The 19,262-nt window shown below is 57.8% G+C and overlaps 1 protein-coding gene across 3 annotated transcripts in view; it reads right to left on the bottom strand.

Moving 5' to 3' along the window:
* Positions 1–19,262, bottom strand: part of CACNA2D2 (calcium voltage-gated channel auxiliary subunit alpha2delta 2) — a gene marked incomplete at its 3' end in the record, with an annotated part of 132,570 nt that overhangs the window by 765 nt on the left and 112,543 nt on the right. The window contains exons 6-35 of one of the 3 annotated variants that reach the window (XM_084248085.1): positions 18,172–18,313; positions 15,318–15,449; positions 15,057–15,114; positions 14,326–14,376; positions 14,099–14,198; positions 13,830–13,988; positions 13,499–13,606; positions 13,324–13,402; positions 12,674–12,723; positions 12,419–12,508; positions 12,138–12,209; positions 11,862–11,936; positions 10,326–10,400; positions 10,175–10,246; positions 10,020–10,091; positions 9,849–9,910; positions 8,894–8,970; positions 4,911–4,989; positions 2,807–2,904; positions 2,490–2,580; positions 2,320–2,382; positions 2,078–2,181; positions 1,690–1,788; positions 1,523–1,611; positions 1,276–1,323; positions 966–1,037; positions 711–863; positions 527–579; positions 377–432; positions 95–221 (exon numbers count right to left, since the gene is read on the bottom strand). In XM_084248085.1, coding sequence (XP_084104211.1) covers positions 95–221; positions 377–432; positions 527–579; positions 711–863; positions 966–1,037; positions 1,276–1,323; positions 1,523–1,611; positions 1,690–1,788; positions 2,078–2,181; positions 2,320–2,382; positions 2,490–2,580; positions 2,807–2,904; positions 4,911–4,989; positions 8,894–8,970; positions 9,849–9,910; positions 10,020–10,091; positions 10,175–10,246; positions 10,326–10,400; positions 11,862–11,936; positions 12,138–12,209; positions 12,419–12,508; positions 12,674–12,723; positions 13,324–13,402; positions 13,499–13,606; positions 13,830–13,988; positions 14,099–14,198; positions 14,326–14,376; positions 15,057–15,114; positions 15,318–15,449; positions 18,172–18,313 — 2,606 coding nt within the window. Of the gene's footprint in view, positions 1–94; positions 222–376; positions 433–526; positions 580–710; positions 864–965; positions 1,038–1,275; positions 1,327–1,522; positions 1,612–1,689; positions 1,789–2,077; positions 2,182–2,319; positions 2,383–2,489; positions 2,581–2,806; positions 2,905–4,910; positions 4,990–8,893; positions 8,971–9,848; positions 9,911–10,019; positions 10,092–10,174; positions 10,247–10,325; positions 10,401–11,861; positions 11,937–12,137; positions 12,210–12,418; positions 12,509–12,673; positions 12,724–13,323; positions 13,403–13,498; positions 13,607–13,829; positions 13,989–14,098; positions 14,199–14,325; positions 14,377–15,056; positions 15,115–15,317; positions 15,450–18,171; positions 18,314–19,262 lie in introns of all 3 variants that reach the window. The other 2 variants (XM_084248086.1, XM_084248087.1) reach the window with 2 other exon arrangements.

Raw genomic sequence — 19,262 nt, 5'->3', positions numbered from 1 at the left:
CTGCCTCCCGGCCACGCCCCTGCCCCCAGACCCCGCCCCTGCCTACCGGCCCCGCCCCGCCCCGCCGGCCCCCGCGCCCGCTCCCCGCCGACACCTGGAGCAGTTGCCGCAGTCGATGATGGCGTTGTAGGAGACGTTCACCGAGCCGAAGTAGTACTGGGTCTGTTTCATGACGCAGCTGCTCTCGCGCGCGTCGGGGTTCCCCTCGGCCTCGGCGGGGTCTGTGAGGGCCCAGAGCGCCTCAGCCCCACCGGTACACCCCACAAGATTGGGGCTTCTGCCTTGCTCAGCCCGAAGCCCCGCCCTACCTTTAGAGTGGGTCTCTGCCTAGGTTGGGGAGTGGGGTTTGAGGAGGGGCCGCCAAAGCCCTACCTACCTGCCTGGAACCAGCTGTGGTAGATAAGGCCATAGAGAAGCTGCTGGAACAGGGACCTGCAAGGCATGGGTCACCGAGTGGGAGTGGTCAGCAGAGGCCAGTGCCCTGCCCCAATTCTCTGGAGCCCTCTCCCTTCCTCCCAGGACTCACCAGGTGGCAGCTGAAGTCCACCAGGCCAGGTTAAGGAAATCTGCAATGGTGGGCTGCAGTGGAGAGAGGGGCGTGGCTGCCACTGCTGCCCTGGACCCAGGTTACCCCTAGCTCTCCAATCAGAGATGGGGGTCATCTGTGGGAAGTTGTCCCTCCCTCCAGGCCAGGTATCACTGGGGCTCACCACAAAGACACCCCGTGGTGCGGCACCCAGGTTGCCAGGGGGCTGGGGGGCACAGGCTGCCTGATAATCGTAGGACTCCTTGCGGGTGTAGAAGGAGTTATTGTAGAGGGCCAGCATCAGGTTGGCATCCACTTCACTGAAGAACCTCCCCACCTGGGGATGCCGGGAGGGAGCTGTAGTCATAGGGCTGGCAGTGCCACACCCCCAGAAGGCTCAAATCCCACCCCCTCCTTCCACCCTCTTTCTAATCCTCACCTGGTCCCACTGATGGTTCTGGTTTGACAGCACCAGGAAGCCCCCATCATCGATGAGGACACAGAGCAGGTCCTGAGAGGTGGGGAAGATGGAGGAAGATGGGGAGGGGCTCAGGGCTTAGACCCAGACTTTGCTCCCCAGGCCCTAGTAGTCAGTGGTTGAGTAGAGGGGGTACAAATGCCCTTCCCCAGTTCTGGGTAAAGCTGTGGTCAGGGGGGGGATGTTGAGACCCACAGGCCAAGGGATGGGCTGGGAGTTGCAACTGGGACTAAGAAATCCAGGAGTGGGGTAAACAAAGGCAAACACGTACCTCATTGTTAACCTCACAGTCCATTTCACAGTGGCTGCTGGGGCCGCACTGCTGGGCAGAGAGCAAGGACCATAAGGAGCCCACCAGTTTTCCCCTTTCCATCCCCCTTCACACACCTGGGTCCCCATGCCATCTGCAACAACCCCTGCCTCCCCATAGGCACTGGAGCCACTCCGAGTGGGAGCACCAGTAGGGTCCTCCAGAATGGGTACTGCTGGGTGTGCTGCCTCCACCCCTGCCCAAGTACCTTCTGAGGCTGGTCCTGGTGGGTACGATTGCTGGCTAGCACCTTGAACTTCTCAGCCCAAGCCTCTAGGTCCAGCTTAACACCCACCACTATGGGGGAAAGCAAAGGGCCATCAATACCTGCCTGCCTGGGCAGTACCTTTCCTGGCCTCTGTCACAGGCATTTACCTGCTGGCCTCAGTGTGCGTCCGCCCAGACTGAGTTCCACAGCCGTGCTGACGAGGATGCCCACCGTGTCATTCTCTAGCTCGAGTGGCCTTAATAGGGCTGGGAGTGGGTGGGGCAGGGTGGTCAGAAGTGAGTGGCCACATTCATCGCTCCACGCTGGGCCCTGCAGACTCAGGAGCCCCAGCCCAGGCTAACCCGAGGCTAAGTGCCCACTACCCAGCATAGTGTTTGCCACAGTCTAGTTCTCTCTTCTTATCTGTCCCAGTCTCTGCCAACCTGTGTCCCAGAGCAGAGAGGGGGCTCTCAGAGAGCAAGGTCTAGGTCTGCCTGAGCAGACAGGAAAACCTCAGCATCCCACCTGATGCTGGGCACCTAGGAAGACACTCACCATCCTGGTGGGGGGTCTTGAAGATGTAGCCATGGTTATCTAGGCTGCGGCGGTAAAAGCTGGCATTGAAGGGCTCAGGGTTCTCCGTCCAGTCCTCTGCTGCCCTGATCACCCGAAACAGAAGTTGGTGGAAGGGGTGGCTTGTGGGGGATAGTGGTCTCAGCAGAATGCCTCTGGGTAGCAGGATAGAGGTAGGTTCCCAAGTAGGGGCAAGATGTTGGGTAGTGGGGTGGGTCACTTACTTGTTGGGGAAGACGCGGGTGATGCCACCATCAGTGGAGGCGAACACAGCAAGAAGGCTGTACCTGGGGGCAGCAGGGAGGTGAGGTCACAAGTCTGCCTTCTGCCTGACAGGGCCGGGGCCTCTGGGCCCATCCCAATTTCCTGCCCCTGAAGGTTGGGTTTTGCCTACGTGTTGAGATCCTGGTCCCTCCACACGCGCTCCACCAGTTGCTGTGTGATGCCTGTGTCCAAGATCAGGTTGTGTAGAAGGAAGTTGTTGCCTGGAATGGGAGGGCAGGCATGGAGGGGGCATCTTCTTGTGTTTTCCTGCCCATCTTCCTCCCTATGCCCAAGATTCCAGGAGGAGCCTTCTTTATGACCCAGTCCAGGTCCTGCCCGGGGCTTGGGCCTGTACATTTCCACACCTCCCCAGGCTCTGGGTTCCTTGGGGCTACTCCCATGCTCCTCGGACACTGCCCAGACCCAGATAACCCCCCAGGCACTCACACTGTTTGGAGTCTGGAGTCACTTTCTCCATGAGCTCAATGAAGTTTTTCAGGAACTCGGTGTTGTTGTCTGAGGCATTCAGGTCCTTGCAATACTCTCTGGGGGTGGGGAGGGGCAAGAAGAGTGCGCTTGGGGGGCTGGACAGGGCAGTGGGGTCAAGGCTTCCCAGCAGGCCTGCCTGGCTCTGTACTGAGAAGCCCAGGTCTCAGGGAGGCCTTGTGTGGTCCTGCAGACTGCAGCTACTAGGTGCCTGGCAGGCTGCCAGGTCTGAACAGGGGAAAGGTGACTTGAGAATGAGGGTCTGTTTCCTCCACCCTGGCAGGTTCTCCCTCCTGGGCATGGCCCTGTCGAGGCTTCCACGTCTCTTGTGTAGCTGGACCCAGACAGTGTACCTGAGAGGCTCTGGAAAATGCCTCCTGGCCGGCTCCCCCGTGTGCTGGAGTGTCCCGTGGGCGCAGTGGATAGAGTACCAGCACCTAAGCTGAGACCTTATCCTGCTGCTTTCTTTCACCTTTGGGTACCTCACTCAAGCTCCATGAGCTTCACCTTTTTTATATCACAGCTGATGACAACAAGTTGGTGGAAGCATGTGGGTCCTGAAGCTGGCTGGTCCCTCTGCCCAGAATGCTCTTCCTCCAGAGATGGACAGGCCAAATCTCTCACCTCCTCAAGGCCCTTGCTGGGCTCAGGCTCAGGGTCCAGAGGGCATAGGGGCTGTGGGATACGGGAGGCCCACTTGGTGCTTTACTCCTTAGGAAGTCTTGGCAGGCAGGCCTTCTGCCCTATCAGATGGAGCTCTCTCCTGCCCATCCCTCATTCACAGCCCTGCCACCAGGGATCTTCCCTGCCCACATGGTAGCAGCTGTGGGAATTTAAAAGTATGTGCTCCCTCCCCAGGCTGTGCTGGGGCGCACAGCTTGGTGACAGCACCCGAGACTAGGTCTCAATGTCCACTTGGTCCGTGCCCCCAGGCCCTCTGCAGTGCACAGCCTGCACTTTTATGTGTGGAGGTCACACCTGATATACCTAGGGGCCCCAAAAACTCTGCTCGAAATACAAGTCACCTGCAGCCCCTTCCCCACACAATATGTGCGTTCACCTTTGTGGGTTACTTCATTCACTCACCCAGCACATGTTTATTGAGCCATCAAGAGCCAAAGACACAAAGGTGACAAAAACAAACACAGTTCTTGCCCTCAGGGTCACGTGGGCGACACAGGCCTTCTCATACGTTCCCACTGGACTCTCACAAACACACACGATGACTCACAAATACAAACACACATCTACAGAGTCACAGAGAAATTGGTGGGTGCATGCACACACGTGCGCACACATGGAGGTGAGGGGAATCCAGAGCCCCCGTGTGGTGCCCGAGAGTGCCCATGGGTCTCTGTCAGCTGCACCCACCTGCCCTCACAGCCAAGGTCACAGGAGAGGGCTTCTGGGGGCCTTTCGGCCACCTCAGGTATGGGCCAACGGGCAGAGAGAGTGCACACAAGGTTGTGTGTATACATTCTAAGTGGCTACTCCAGGGACGGTTCAGGTTGGGCCTTGTTGGGCCCTGACCCCTCACTTGCCAGAGCAGCTCCTTAAAGCCTTTACCCCTCCCCCCAGCCCCGACTCTCCTCAGTAAGCCACCACACCTAGACTTGGCACTGCTGACAGGGGCTCTGGCTAGCTCGGCCCCCAGACCCACACGAACACTGACTGACACAGGACAAGGACAGGTGCAGGGTGGAGGGGTGGAGAGGGCACCACAAACCAGAGCAGCAGCTGCCTAGTGAGGGGCTTACTGCAGACAGGGAGCCCAGGGCAGAAAGGGCTCCTTCCTGGTGGCCTGGGAGGGCAGGGAAAGTCAGCAGAGTCCAGAGCCCTCCTGCCTCAGGCCTGTGGGAGCAGGAGCTGCGGGCCGCTGGCCACTGCTGCCTGGTGTGGCTACATGGTCCCCGTATGCACACGGCCGCACATATGGGGCGATGCACAGGGGCAGGGGCTGACACTGCACAGGACAGACACACAGAGCTCTAGGCGGCAGTGCAGGAGGCAGGGCCAGGGCGGTTGGGGTGGGGAGGACGCCTCAGCAAGGCCACACGCAAGCTACCTGGGAGCAATGAAAACATGTCCTTCAGACTCAAAGCTGCTGGGGAGCAGGAACTCAAAATCTGCAACAGAAACGGGGGGTTATCCGGCGGGGGCTGGGGAGGTGGGAGGCCAGGGGGCTCAGAGCTGATGGGGCTGGAGGGATAGGGAAGAGGGTGGCTTGAGGGAGGGGGAGACACCAGCAAAGAGGGAACCCGCCACTTCCACGTTCAAGTTCGAGCCAGAGAAAAGGGATGGGTGGGGAGGGGTGGAGGGCCTGTGGAGACTACAGCATCGCAGGAGGAGGGCAGTTATAGCCAATATGTTGCCCGGGCCTGGTCCTCTGTCGGCAGTGAGTCCCTTGGCGTGGCTGTATATGCTTCCATACGGCTGTATAGCACATATACACGGACACACACACACACATATATATATACACACACTGCTATATATATGCATGGTCTAGGGGAGGTGCCAGTCTCTCTCTTATCACATCCATAATGGAAAAAAACGCATGCTGAGCTTCCTTTGCCTCCAAAGAGACTTTGAGGAAGGGAATTGGCTTTTGACTGCGAATTTTTATCTCTCTTTCTTTGCTGTAGCTGTTTGCTTTTTTGTAGGTCTTGCTTTTGTTCTGTGTCAGGCATCAACATGGCCAAACCGAGGGGTTCCTCACGGGCACAGACAGTCCAACCAGAGACAGCGTGGGCAGCATGGGCATCTGGGGTGGGCTGCAGTGCATTGTGGGGGTCAGGCGGCCCTCTCTGGAATAGGAAGCTGTGTGAGGGGAGACCTCAAGGTGCCTGTGGCTGCTTTGGTTTGTGGTGCCCTCTGCACCCCATCCTTGTCCCATGTCACTGTGGGAAGAGAGTCTGGGAACTGGGAGAGGACAGGGTGGCTGCTTGAACCTTTCACACCTGCCTTCTTGGGCTGGGTCACATGGAGCAGTTGGGGAAGGAAAGCAAGGTCTCCTCCTAGCACCTGTCTGGGCTCAGAGCTGCCAGGGCTCCAGAGAAGACATGAGGATGCTGTTGAGGGATATGCCAACTGGCCTGTGCCCCGGGCTTATGACCTCAGCAGGCATGTGTGAGCGTGTATGTGCATGGAAAGCATGTCTGTTTGCATGAGCATATATGTGTATGTCTCTGTGTGGGGCTGTGACTGATTCTGGGGATAGGGCCACTGGGCGCCTCTGCAGCCTCTCCCTGTTCAGCTGCACTGGCCATCTTGCTGGGCTGCATCTGGGAAGTATCCTCTGCTCTTGACTCCCCACTCTGGGGAGTCCACCTTCCCATACTGTCTTTGCACAGATTCTAACCTCCCTTTCACCCCTGGGGTCTTAATTTTTGCAGAAGAGGGGTCTTTCCTATTTCCAAATACTCCCACAATGCACTGCAAGATTCTGGGGAAGGGGGACTGAGGTACCTGGAGGGGCTGGGCAGTCACTGGTTGGACTGTTGCTTTCTGATAGGACTGTGAGGCGGGATTTGGACACAAGCCGACAGGGAAAGGGTTGGAGCGGGGCAGAGGAAGAGGAGAAAGAAAAGGAGGTAGGGGAGCAGGAAGGGAGACTAGGCTATAGTTATCATTGTTCCCAGGGCCCTGCATTTCTGGGGTCACGGGGATGAACTCAGTTGGGAGGGGGAGAAAAGACAACTCAAGCCAGTGGGAATAGGGCAGTCCCCCCACCCCCACCCGGGCCAGTGGAAGCAACTGCATCCCTTTTGCTAGACTAGGATGGACAGGCCCCTAAGCTTTCTTGGTGCCTCCCTGCTTCCAGACCATGGATACCCAGGATGCACTCCCCTTGTGGCTCTTCATGCCTCATCTGCCCAGGTTCCCTCCGCACTGGTGGCAGAGCCCCTGATGAGCTGCCTTCTCTTACTGCCTGAGTTCTTTGCCAGGTCTGCGAGTTCACTGCCTTCCTTTCCCAGAAGTTATCTGGTACGGTCAGTCTCTGTGAGTGCCACACCTTTTTATTCACAGCCAGCCAGATTCCTGCCAAGCTCCTTTGCTGGCTATTGGGGTCCAGACTGATTCCTTTTCATTCCTGACCAGGCCTGTGGTCCCTGCGTCTGCCCTTATTTCCTGGGGAGCAACTTTTCCCTACATAGCCACCTTCCCCAGGAGATCTAGCACCCTAGGGCAGGGCAGGGAGCAGTGCGGGGAAGCATGAGACAGGAGCTTCAGCAACTAGGCCAGCACCCAGAATGACTCCATAGCATTGTTCCCATTGGCCTGGATGCACTGCCCTATCCTGCCCCTGCCCCGGGTCAGGGTCTGAGGCTTCCAGAGTCTCCTGTCATCTTGAGTAGAGGCTGCCAGCTTCTGGAGCCAATCCAGTGGGTCAGAGGAGGAACTATCCCAGAAGCAGCCTCAAGCAGCTGGCTCTTTCCGGTCAGCTCCCATAACCCTTCTGAGGGCTGATCTACCCCCTGCATCGCAGGCCCTGCTGGGTGGGAGGTGGTGGAGAAGCATCCAGCCCTGTCCCCACTGTTGAGTTGTCTTGGAGGGACAGAGAAGGTGTGGGGTGGGAGGGGGCAGGGGCCTGCCCAGAAGGAGTGCAGAGGAAGAGGGGTTCTGAGCTCTCAGAACACGCTGGAGACCACCTTGAAGGCAAGGTCAGGGCAAAGGGCTGTGGCTCTAATCATAGAGGTTTAGGGATCCCAGGAAAGGAAAGATCTAGAGGAGTCAAGAGGATGCTGGGGGGGCCCTGGAGAGCAGGGGTGTGGCTGGTCTTGGGCAGGGAGGGGGGCAAGCAGGGGTGTGAGGGTGGGTGGGGTGGGGGAGGAGGGTGCACTGGTTCTGAATATACTTGCCCTTCAGTTTGCTGATTGGCACTGGGACAGTCCACCAAGAGAGAAAGCGAGGAAAACAAAAACAACACAAACACAAAAACAAACGAAAAGGGGGAGGGGAAGGGGAGGGGCACAAACAATATTTTATTCAATGGCTGTTTGAATGAAAATATTGTGTCTCATCATCATACCGAAAGGAAACTTCTTGCAAAAAAACGACATGAGAGAGAAAGAGAGAGAGCGAGAAAACTTAAAGGAGATGAGCCCCAGTCGGCCAGGCAGGTGGGGGCGCCTGGTGGGGCCGAGCCCCAGCCTCCCTCCCAGTGACCTCGGGCGATGGGCAGGCGGGGCCACAGGCTCCAGAGGCCTCTCGGGGGAGGCCCAGGGTGAGCACACGTGCAGGGATGAGCCACAGGCAGAGGAGGAGGGCGGGGAGAAAGGGCAGAAGCTGGGGTAAAAGAGAGAGGGGAGCAAAGGAGCTGGGGAGCGGGAGGGAGGAGGGCTGGAGACCCGGATGGAGAGAGACTGAAGAGGGAAAGGAAGGGGCTGGGTCGGGGATAGGGAGGGAAGGTGGGGGAGAGATAGAAGGAGTGAGCGGAGGGAGGGAGGGGTGCAGGGAGGCAGGTGGGGGTGCAGGGAGGGGACAGGCAGGAATGGGGTAGGGAAGGAAAGAGAAAGGAGAAAGGGCTGGAGAGAGGAAGGGCAAAGAGCTGGGGGGTGGGAGGAGGGGAGAGGTGGCGGTATGGAGGTGAGCTGAGTGGGGGTGAATGAGAGGAAAAGAGCAGCAGGGCCAAGGAGGAGAGAGAGACCTTGTGGGGATGGCACCACAGTGGGAGAGAGCTGTGGGGAGGGGAGGAAGGAGAGATGAGGGGGTGTCTTCCAAGAATGCAGCCCCCAGGGCTGTGCGGGGTCGGGGAGGCAGGCTAAGGAGGGAAGACACGGAGTAGGAGAAACCAAAAACAGAAACCTCAACAGAAACCATGAGAGAATGATCTGGAACCAAATCTGAGAAAAGGCGAGCATGCAGATTTCCACAGACTTTCCGATGGCCGGTGCCCCAGCCTGCGGGTGCCTGGGGGTGGGCAGACTGGGCAGGAGGGGCTGCCTTGCCGCAAGTGGCTGGCTATGCTGCCTGGGGCCGGCCAGGGTGCCAGGGTGCGGGGCAGAGGCAGGGGCGCAGGGCACAGGCAGGGGCCGGGCCACTTACACTTGACCTGTAGGATCTGGTCGCTGAGGTTGGCTTGGAGGTAGAAGGTGCTGTAGGGCGGGAGCACTAACCCGAGGCTGGGGAGGAGAAAAAAGGGGGAGCACGAAGTAGCCTTAGAGCTGGGTGGAGAGGCCCAGGGTGTGGCTCCCTCCCCTGACCACCAGGGACAGCTTTCCCTGGTTAGCTGTGGGAGACTCTTGGCCGAGAAGACAGCACCCTGGAGACACCCAGAGGCCTGGATCCCCCACTACCCAAACTCTCCTGGAGGCCTCAGAATGCCACAAAGCAAACCCCCACCCCTCAGCCCACCCTCTCCCAAGATGCTTCCCCCAACACACCACCTGCCCGGTCAGCCTCCTCCATCTGGTCAGCAGCAGCCCCTCGATGGCAGAACACTGTCAATCAGCAACTCTGTTCTGGCTTGGGTGGAGGGTTTGGGGGCTGCTGCCATGTGCGGGAGCCATGATCCCCAGAGACTCAGGCCATGAGGCCCAGCTAAAAGCAGGGCTGGCACCAACATGTGAGGGGCAGTCCAGGGCTGGCACCAGGGTGTGAACAGGACCGCCCCTTGGGAACTAACTGGGCCAACCCAGCTCCGAGGCTGGGGTGGCTGTTTTCGAGCACGCCTGAGAAGATGCTGATACCCGGGAGAGTCCAGGCAGGGGTGACACGCGAGGGTGACAGCCCTGCAGATATTAGTCGCAGGGTCTCTGTCCTGTGCACCCACGAGGTGGCTCTTGTTCCTAAAGGGCCAGTGGCCACCCCCCCACCCCCGCCACCCCGGGGACCCAGTGTCCTCGGGTGGAGTGAGCAGCCTTGGCTGCTGGCGTCCTACTGGGATTGTGGTCACTGCCACTGAGAACCAGTGATGAGAGAGGGAGGGAGCATTTGGGCTCAGACTTTGGTTTGGGGCTACCTCTCTCCTCCCTGCCCACCCAGCCCTTGCCCCACTCACCTGTAGTTGGTGCTCCTTATAGGCACCCAGGTGTAGTTCCGCATCACCTCATCTATGTATCTCTGGGAAGAGAGGCCGAGGCCGGGTCAGGTCCTTGGGCTAGCAGGTAGGGGTGGGGTGAGGGAGCAAGAGGGTGCCCATCCTGACTCTGTCCTCCCTCCATCACCTCACCTCATCCAGGGACTTGACCAATGTTCTGATCTGCTTGTGGCCCTTGTTGCCGTCAATCATGCTCCGGCGGATCTGGAAGGGCCAGTGACGTGAGGGGCAGGGCCTCTATCTTCCTCTGCTCTGTGTGCCTCCATCCCCGCTCCCCTCCTTCTCACCTCCTCCTTGTTCTCATCCTCCAGCTCCGCATCCAGGAAGTCCAGAGTCACAGGCTCCCGGAAGTTGGTGGTCTAGGGGTGGCGGGGCAGGAAGTTAGTAGTCCCCATCTCACAGGGTTTACCTCCCTTCCAGGCCACCCACCTGGCTCACCTGGGGCTTAAGGTTGGGGTGTAGTAACACGTAGCCGTTCAGGTCAATGGCAAACACGTAGCCGTTGGCACCAAGCTGGGGGTGTAGATTGGGGACTCAGGATCTAGATGGCTGGGCAGGGACTCCCAAGGCTCCCCTCTGCCTCAGTAGGTGTTGTTTCCCTGTCTGGTTGGCCCAAGGGCCCTCTCATGCCATGCAACCCCAAGTCTGCCTCTTAAGCCAAGCCCAGCAGGCAGGTACCCTTCATGCACCAGTCCTGGTTGAGGCTGGCCAGCTCCAGGGGCCACAACTTGATGTGGCCTCTGCAGTTCTCACCCCTACCCCTGGTTCTCAGGGAGCTGTCAGTTAGGGGGGCTGCTCCACCTCCACTGGCTCACAAGACTGCCTCCCCCTGCCCCCCTGCTCTGGCCTCCTGGTGTCCAGCTCAACAGAGTGCAGAGTATCTTAGCAATCCCACAGGCCTGGGGAGTCCCTTCCAGGTGGCAGGGAAGGGTGGTTCATGGTCCAAGCCCTCAGTTAGTAGGACCTTGGAGCCCTTACCTCTCAGAGGAAGTTTTCTCACAGCACATGGGGCTGATGACACAGGGCCTTCACAAGGGCCAGGTTTAGGACTGCTGTCACACATGCCTCACAACCAAGAACCAAACTCCCCTCACCAGAGGCCCTGGGCCAGCCACACTGAGCTTGCCTCTTACTTGGTTTATGATTCTGTTTTCATCCTCAGGCCTTGGCCCAGAGAGTTCCTTCTGTCCCCACAGTATGCCTTCATCTCATTTCTCCCCAGGACACGCCTGTCTTTGCTACAGTCCAAGGATCAATGAGCTGTGGCCCATGGGCCGCATCTGCCCTGCTACCTGTTACTGTATGGCTATGAGCTACGAAGGAACTTTATTTTTTAATTTTATTTTTTTTTTTAAAGATTTATTTATTTATGCATACAAGAGCTGGGGTACAGGCCAGAGATGGGGGGGGGTGATGGTGAGAGGATCCACCAGAGACAGAGTGGGGAACAGCACAGGCAGACTGACCGAAACACACTGCTAAGGGGAGCAGCGGGCGACACCATGTGGGTTTCTCCCTGGCTGGCTGGGGATCGAATCCGTGCTGCAGAGACTGTGGATTACCTCATAGTGCGGTGCTTAACCCCTTGCGCCACCAGGGAGGCCCGGAACTTTATTTTTAAATAACAATAAAGATTGAATGATTTTCGTGACATGTAAAAATTATTTGAAACTCAGATTTCAGTATCCACGAATAAAACTGTATTCAAACAGAGCCATGCCCATTTATTAATATTTTGTCTGTGGCTTTTTCTCAATAAAAACACAGAATTGCATATGAGGAGAGAGGCTAGCCATGCCTAAATGATTGATAGTCTGGCCTATAGAAAGTCTGCTGACTCCAGTTGGAGGCCTAAGGCCACCTCCTCTGGAAGCCTTCCCTGGCTGCCTGAACTCAGAGGTCTCCACGGAGGTGTGATAACCTCATCAGCCTCTACTGAGCCTGGCTTGTGGCCACAGGGTGGTGGACACTCACCGTGTAATTGGGAGTCAGCCTCTTGATGTCATTCAGTGCCACGTCGATGCCCATCACACCCAGGATCAGCTGGTTCTGGGAGCAGAGGCATGGGGGTCTGCAATGGGCTCAATTCCAGGGGACGGTCTCTGCCCACCCCTCATGCCCTAGGCCTCAACGGGTTCTCATAACAGCTGCCCCATCCATTTGCAGGCCTGCCTATCCCTCCTCCAACCCAGATGGGCATGACCAAACCGCTCCAGGCATGCCTTGCCCTTCCCCAGTGAGGAACCTCACCTTCTTTTCCCCAGGGCCATCCTGTGTCAGGTTGAAAACAGGGAGGGTCCCTGTCACCACCAACCCCAGCCCCTGAAGGGAGAGAAGGATGGGTTGGTTTCCTGTGGCTGGCTATGCCTCTACCCCAAGCTTTCAGAGCAGGACCTCAAGCACAGACTACTTGTCCTTCTCCTCTATTTGCTTTACTTCCCTGGGCAGAGGGGGCCAGAAGGGAACTGACCAGTGGGAATATCCATGGGAGAAGATGCCAGCCCCACCCCTTCCTTTCCCAGAGACCTTACCAGTGCATCCTCATACACGTTGGTCCATTGCACCTGCTTGGCCTCTTTGCCTGCCAGCACCATGGGCCTGCCCAAAACATCTAGATATTCCTGAGGAGGGGGCATGGTCAGGGGTTAGGAATTGACCCTCCCTCTGCACCTTTCCTGTTGTGCCACCCCATGCATCACTTTGCCACCAGGGGGCGCTCACACCCCATAGCAGCCCACCTCCTGCCATCCAAGCAGAAGCGAGGAGGAGGCCCCCGACAGTCTCACCTGTGTGTTGATGCGGATGGCACCAATAGAAGGGATCTCAAAATAGTAACCTGTGAGGGAAGCGGAGGCAGAGGTGGGCCTGGGTGATGCTCAGGACCCATGAGATTGGGGGTCTAGTACCCTGGGATATGAATACAACCCTGACATGTCCCTCAGGCACCCTCTCTTTTTCATGCTCTCTTTTTCATCACTGCTTCCCAAATTCATATCCCTTTAGTGATCCCTGCCATTGCCCTGTCAGTGGAACTGATGCTACAGAAGGAGACATGAGTACAGGGGTTTAAGGATGCAGAACTGGGGTGAAGGGAGCCTGAGGCTTGTAGTCCCTCATTCTAGGGTGCCAGTGACATTCAGAGTCCACCCGGAGACCAGGCTCAGGTGCATGGAGAGATGGGTTGACCAGTAAACAGATGCAGGAACAGACAGGCTGGGAGACAGATGGACCATGGACAGATGGGCAGAAAGAGCTCAGTCAGAAGGACAAGTTAGACAGTCAGACAGATGGACAGTCACTTATATGGAAAGCTGGACAAGTCATGGCTGAATGAGCAGCTGGGAAGATGGACATATGGATGGACAGGTGGACAAGCCCCCTGATGTACTGCAGGCCGAGGCAGGCAGGCCGGGGTGGTGACACCCGGAGGAGCTACCTTTGTTGGCACAGGCCATCCACTGCAGGGGTGTGACGTCATAGTTGTGCTGCCCCACGGAGAAAGTGAACACACGCACCTGTGTGGGGCTCGAGGTTACTGCCTTGGCCACCAGAGGCAGCCCTCCCTGTACAGGGTCTGGGTTAGGGCGACCCCCGCCAGGGCTGAGCCTCACCGTCCGGTTGGGCCAATTGTACTTCTCAAAGACGTCCTGCACGCGGTCCTCCCCGCCGTCCGTGAACATCATGATCATCTTATTGCAGTTGGCGCGAGTGATGTTGGACTGGGCAGGAGCAGGAGTAGTGTCAGGTGGCTCTCGACCCCTCCCTCATCCAGGATGGGTTTCCCTCCCATGGTGGACCTGGCCCTCTGGCCCTCCTCACCCACGCAGATGGTGAGGCTGCTTGTTGGGCACTAACAAGGCCATCCGCCTTGATATCCTTGGTGTCCTCAAGCCTCAGCCCTCGCCCGCCCTGGCCGCCCGCGTGCCCACCCGTGGAGCTCACGTTCTGTAGCTGGTCGAAGGCATACTCGAAGCCAGCTTTGTAGCCTGTGGTGCCCTTGGCCACCATGCCCTGCACCGCTTCCTTGAACACCTTCTTGTTGCGCACATTGGCCTGCACCAGGTGTGTGAAGCATGACACGGGCTGTGCCTTCTCGTTGAACTGCAGGGACAGTGAGAGTGGTCAGTGGCCTCAGGCTGACCAGGCTGGATAGCTGTGGCATGTGGGTGGGGGTGACCCCTTCCTGGCCTGGCTGCCACCTTGGCACTCACTGAGGCAACATTTACATAGTCGTCATCAGACAGCGTGTCCAGCATCTCACAGACGGACGTCTTCATCAGCTTCAGGGTCAAGCCGCTCACACTGCCACTCCTGAGGAAGTCATGCAGGCGCCAGGTAGGTCTCAGGTTTTCTCTTGCCATTCCCCTGTGATGCTCCCTGCAGCAGATTCTGGCCCCTTGCCCTGCCCCCACCCCACCCGCCAGCTTTGCCCACTCACACGTCCACGATGATGACCATGTCCTTGGGCGATGAGGCCCCCTGGATATACCTGCCCAGGAGAAGCCTCGGTTAGGGCTGGCCTCGCTGGGACCTTGTGGGTCCTTCCTTCCCCCACATCTGGTTCACTATGTTTCTATTCCATCTACTACATAGTTCAGACAGGTTTTTAGGCACTGAGGATTCCTCGTGTAATAAGATAGTCCTTGCCCACGACATGAGTCACCCGGTCCCCTGGCATGTGAACAAGCCCAGGGAGGGGTAAGCAGGTGGTCGGAGGGAACAGAAGGCACGTTCCCTGGCATTGGTGACTTGCTGTGTTTCCTGACCTGGTGTCGCGGTCCCAAGGGCACAGTGCTAGCTGTGTGTAGGACTGCACAGGTGGCAGGAAAGGAGGAGGTCAAGGGGTGCTGCAGGAGAGGCAGGGAGAGGGTAGGGGTGGGGCAGGGGCTGGCCAACCCTACAGAGATGCTAACCCTTGGGAACTCCCCCTGGCCTGAGCCCTCGGTCCTGAGGTGGTGGAATGCCTGGCAGTGGATGGGGGGCAGAGGCAGCTGGGAGGCCTGCCTGGGTGATGGGATCCATTTTCCAGTGGCAATGATGTGTGAAATGAAAATTGGATAGAGCTGGCTGCGCCCTGCTCAGAGGCCTGGATATCGGGAGGGAGGGGAGCAGGCAGGAGAGGTGGCGGAGCTCGGGGTGTCCCTGCCCGGCCCCTCCTTGCTCGCTCACCAGGGTCTCCTTCGGACGTCGTAAAGGTCGATTTTCTTGGGAGCTCGCCACGGGGTGGCTGTGGGAAGAAAAGAGGTGAGGGGGACTGCTGTGGTAGCTGAAGGAAGGGTTGGACCCCAGGAGGCAGCTCTTGCAGACGTGACCACGTCACAGCTTACACGGTCACTATCCTCCCACCCCCCACGGAGCCCAGGAAGAGTGGGCCAGGAGATGGAGGAGGGCAGGGAACTGAGCAGACTGGGGAGATGAGCTAGCACCTACCTGGGTAGTAGCGAGTGACCCCCGTGGCACTGCCAAAGACCTGCCATAGCAGTGTGGGGTCCTGCCTGCGGTTCTCGATGAACACATTCTCCAGGGCCTCCGTCCAATTGAGCTCATTGAGGATGACAGTGGCTGTGGGGAATACAGGGGGCTGGGGTGGGAAGCACCTGGAGTGTCCCCCGCCACACCTCACCACAGTGATGCCCATGCATGTGCCCCAGATTTCGAAAGGCTTTCCTACCCCCTGCCAATCCAGACTTTCCCTCATTCCCCAGGGCTCAGCTAGTCTGTACCAGCTCCTCCAGGCAGACTTCCTGCTCCTACTCTCTCCCAGGCTTCAAAGAAACAGCTCGGACTGTCCTTCAGCCAAGTCCCGCATGATCAGCAGGGCAGCTGGGGTCCCAGGAGAGGGGCCACCCAGGTGGCAGGGAGCTGTAAGCGGGGATGCCCGTCCAGCAGGCTGCCTGGAGCTTGCAGCTGGTCCTCTGGGAGCTCACCCACTCAGCATGCACTCCGGGCTACAGCCACAAGAAAGCAATTAAGGGCCCGATGATGGGGCTGGAATTATTCAGCTATTAAGGTACCTGATAAGCTGGAAGCCACTCAGCTCCATGATTAATCAACTGGGGCCAGGAGCAGGCAGGGGCGGGGGCAGGGGCTCTTTGAGGGGCAGGGCCTGTGCCATGATCCTGCTCCAACAGAGCCACGCGCACGCGCACCCCAACACGGCCTGCCCTCCTCATCAGATATAACTGCATCTACACTCAGTGTTTCTAGCCAGGCAGTGATCCTCTCACTGCCAAACCTACCTGCCCAGCAGCCTGCCTGCCATTCTGGGCACAGGTGCTCATACCTATGTCCCCTTCTGCTCTACAGGACCCCAGTGGGTCTTGCCCTCGCAACCTCCCTCCCTTCCCCAAGCTCAGGAGCTGCTTTTATGTACCTCGATGTACCTCTTCTATGCACACTCACAGAGCAAAGGAGTGGATTCCATCCGGCAGATGCTGCAACCCAGGCAGACTCAGAACAGCTTGGATAGGACCCCCGCCCCCACGCAGGACAGCCCTGAGTCTGCCTGTTGTATGTGGGGGGCATGTTTTCACCAGTGCAGCATACCTGTCCTGCATGTGGAAATGCAGAAAGCACAGCAGGAGCTGGACCCCTGCTTCTGCCTGGTCTCTGGACCACACCACTCCCTAGGGGCTGTCGTTTCTTCTCCTAGTCTATTTGGCCTCCTTTCTTCCTGGGAGGAACACTAACACCACTATCTCTGCCCCTGTCCCCCCAAGATCCCCATCAGAGATTCAGCCCAAAGGAGAACCGAAGAATGTCGTCTAGGGCTGTTCTTCTCTTCAGCAGAGCCTCTGCACTGGAACCTTTCGCGTAGACGAGGAGTTGGGATTCAAAGACACAACTCTCAGCACTCTGAGCACAGCCCAGGGGGCACTGGCACACGCCTGGGCACTCTGCCCTTTGCTTACTCACTCGCTCGCACTCCAGAGTGTGGGTCTCTGCTGTGTCTAGTCTCTGACCTAATCCCTCCCCTCCCCTCTCTCTGTCCCTGCGGCTTCCCTTAACTGATCATAATGTGAAAACAAAAGCCATTTCTAGCATTGGCTGTGCCTATTGAACAGTATGTTATGGCCCCATTCCTAATTTAGAAACTTAGTGAGTTGAACAATTTCTATTTTTCTCTTTAAGGAAAAAATAAAGCCAGGCTCTCAAATGGTTTACATAGTACTGCCTGCCCTGGAGAGTCTGCCTGGCAGATCCTACCCCTCACTTGGCCTCAGTTTCCCCATATGCACAGTAAGAGGCTAAGGGCAGACTGTCCCATTCTAGCTGCTAGCAAGGGGGTTCCTGACTCAGGTCAAGAGCCAAGAGAAGACTGTGCTCTGGCTGGCTGTCCCTGTGGGTACTCAGGACCACTTTCACACACGAGCGTGTGCTGGAGGACACACTCCCACAAGCAGCCCCGCTCCTGCCCGGCAAGCGGCCTGCTCCTCGGCCCTGTGCGCACACCCGCACCCACGTGCTCACACTCTCAGATCACACTGAGTTGGGAAAGCGGGACCATGCCCCCTCAGGCAGGCGATTACAGATTTAATTAAAAGTGACACAGTAAATAAAAAACATATAAAATGTAATTTGTGTGGGTAGTGAGGGGTGACTTGGGAGGACGATGTGGCTCCTGTTTTAATTAGCATGCCTGCCTGTGATAGTGCCCCTCTACTGGCTTGGGCAGGTGGCCTGTGGGCGGCCTGTGGAGGGGGCAGGCAGGGGTTCATCCTCCTTCACCCCCACCCCCTAGGTTACACAGTTGGCTGACTCTAAGGGTGGAGGGGGCCTCCCTGAGGACCCTGAGGGATTCCCTGCATTTTGGACATTACCCAGTGGCTCTGGGACCTCTGACCCCCTAACCAGTGGGCCCCTTGGATTCTGAGATGACCTTGTAGGTACCCACAGAATCAGTAATAATAGGGAGCTAGAGCTCACCATTCAATTTTTGTCTCTTGGTCTCTCCCCCCTACACATTCTAAGATCTTCAGGAAGTTCTTCTGTTTGTCTGACTTAAATCCTTCTAGCTATAGTGTACTGGTTTCTCAAGTTCCTAGCGCTTGAAACCTTAACCATCCTTTATCACATCCCACCTCCCCACATCATTAGCCCCTGGCTGCTCTGGACTGGAAACCCTCTCCTTACCTCCCTCCCTCTACCTGTGCCAAGGAGGAGGGAGGTGTTACAGAGTTGCTGGTAGGTGGCTGGAGGTGAAAGGCACTGCGCATGCACCTGGGACATCACAGTGTCCAGACAGTGGGGTGATGCCCCTGTCCCACTTGCCCTGCATACTTACAGCCTTTGTAGATGTCCGTGGGGATCTGCACGGCTGTGTATGAATAGTTGACCTTGTTCTTGAAGTTTGAGTCCTCAATGAAGTCCAGCCTTAGGGTGTTGGCCTTGGAACCCTTCTCCACATCCTCACTCTCAGGTTCATCCTGCAGAAATGGACCCCCCCACCCCGGTAGCATGTCAGGGCTGGGAAACGGTGGAGTGGGGTCGGCAGACAGGGGAGGGCCAGCAGCATCTCAAAGACAGACTATTGCAGTCAGAGACAAAGAGGGATGGAGAGATACAGGGATAGGTGGCTACGGGTATGGACCCCTCACCTAGGAGGCCCTTGATCTCACCTGACACCCCCCAATCCTCACATTTGCTAAACCTAAATTCCAAAACCAAAACCAAACTGACCCCTTCCCCACGTCCTTGAAAACTAATTATCAGCAAAGGAGGCAGAGCTCAAAGTCAGTGCGGAGTAGACTGCAGACCTCTGCTGACAAGGACATGCCTCATGCAGCCCTGGCAGCCCTTCCCAGGAGCCCTGCACCCCACCACCCCATTGAGCCCTGGCCATCCCTGCATGGGGTTCCTCTGGCACCAGGGAGAGGGCCTAGACCCATCTGGGAGAGGTGCACCAGGCCCTGCAGCAAGGTGACTCTAGGGACTGAGTTGGGGGGCCATCCTGGGGAGAGCTGGGCTGAGCTGGGGCTCGCATTGGGACCCGATGACCTCCAGAGGGAGGGTCTGCGGTGCCTGCTGGCAGCAGGATGGTAAAGGCTCCCGTTGACTTTCTAAAACGAGCTGCAGCCGTCTGACAGGTGCCAATTACGGCATCTCTTGGCTGGGCAGGCTGGGCATGCGCAGTGTGCCCCCGCCCACCACCACAGGCTGGCAGGAGTGGGTCTGCTACTACAGTGCTGATGCCTAGGAGGGGTGGGCAGGCAGGGGTGCAGGTGTGCAGGGGGAAGGGGAGGGAAGATGGTGGCAGAATGAAGGGGAAGACGGGAAAAAGCCAGATGAGGAAAGATGGAGACTGAGGCAGTAAGAGCTGGGGGGCTTTGTGCTCTGGGAGGAAGGGATATAAACAGTGAATCAGCCATAGGTTCC

The sequence above is a fragment of the Talpa europaea genome, assembly GCF_964194135.1.
Source record: "Talpa europaea genome assembly, chromosome: 11".
Lineage (NCBI taxonomy): Eukaryota > Metazoa > Chordata > Mammalia > Eulipotyphla > Talpidae > Talpa > Talpa europaea.
This window is presented reverse-complemented; position numbering and strand designations above follow the sequence as displayed.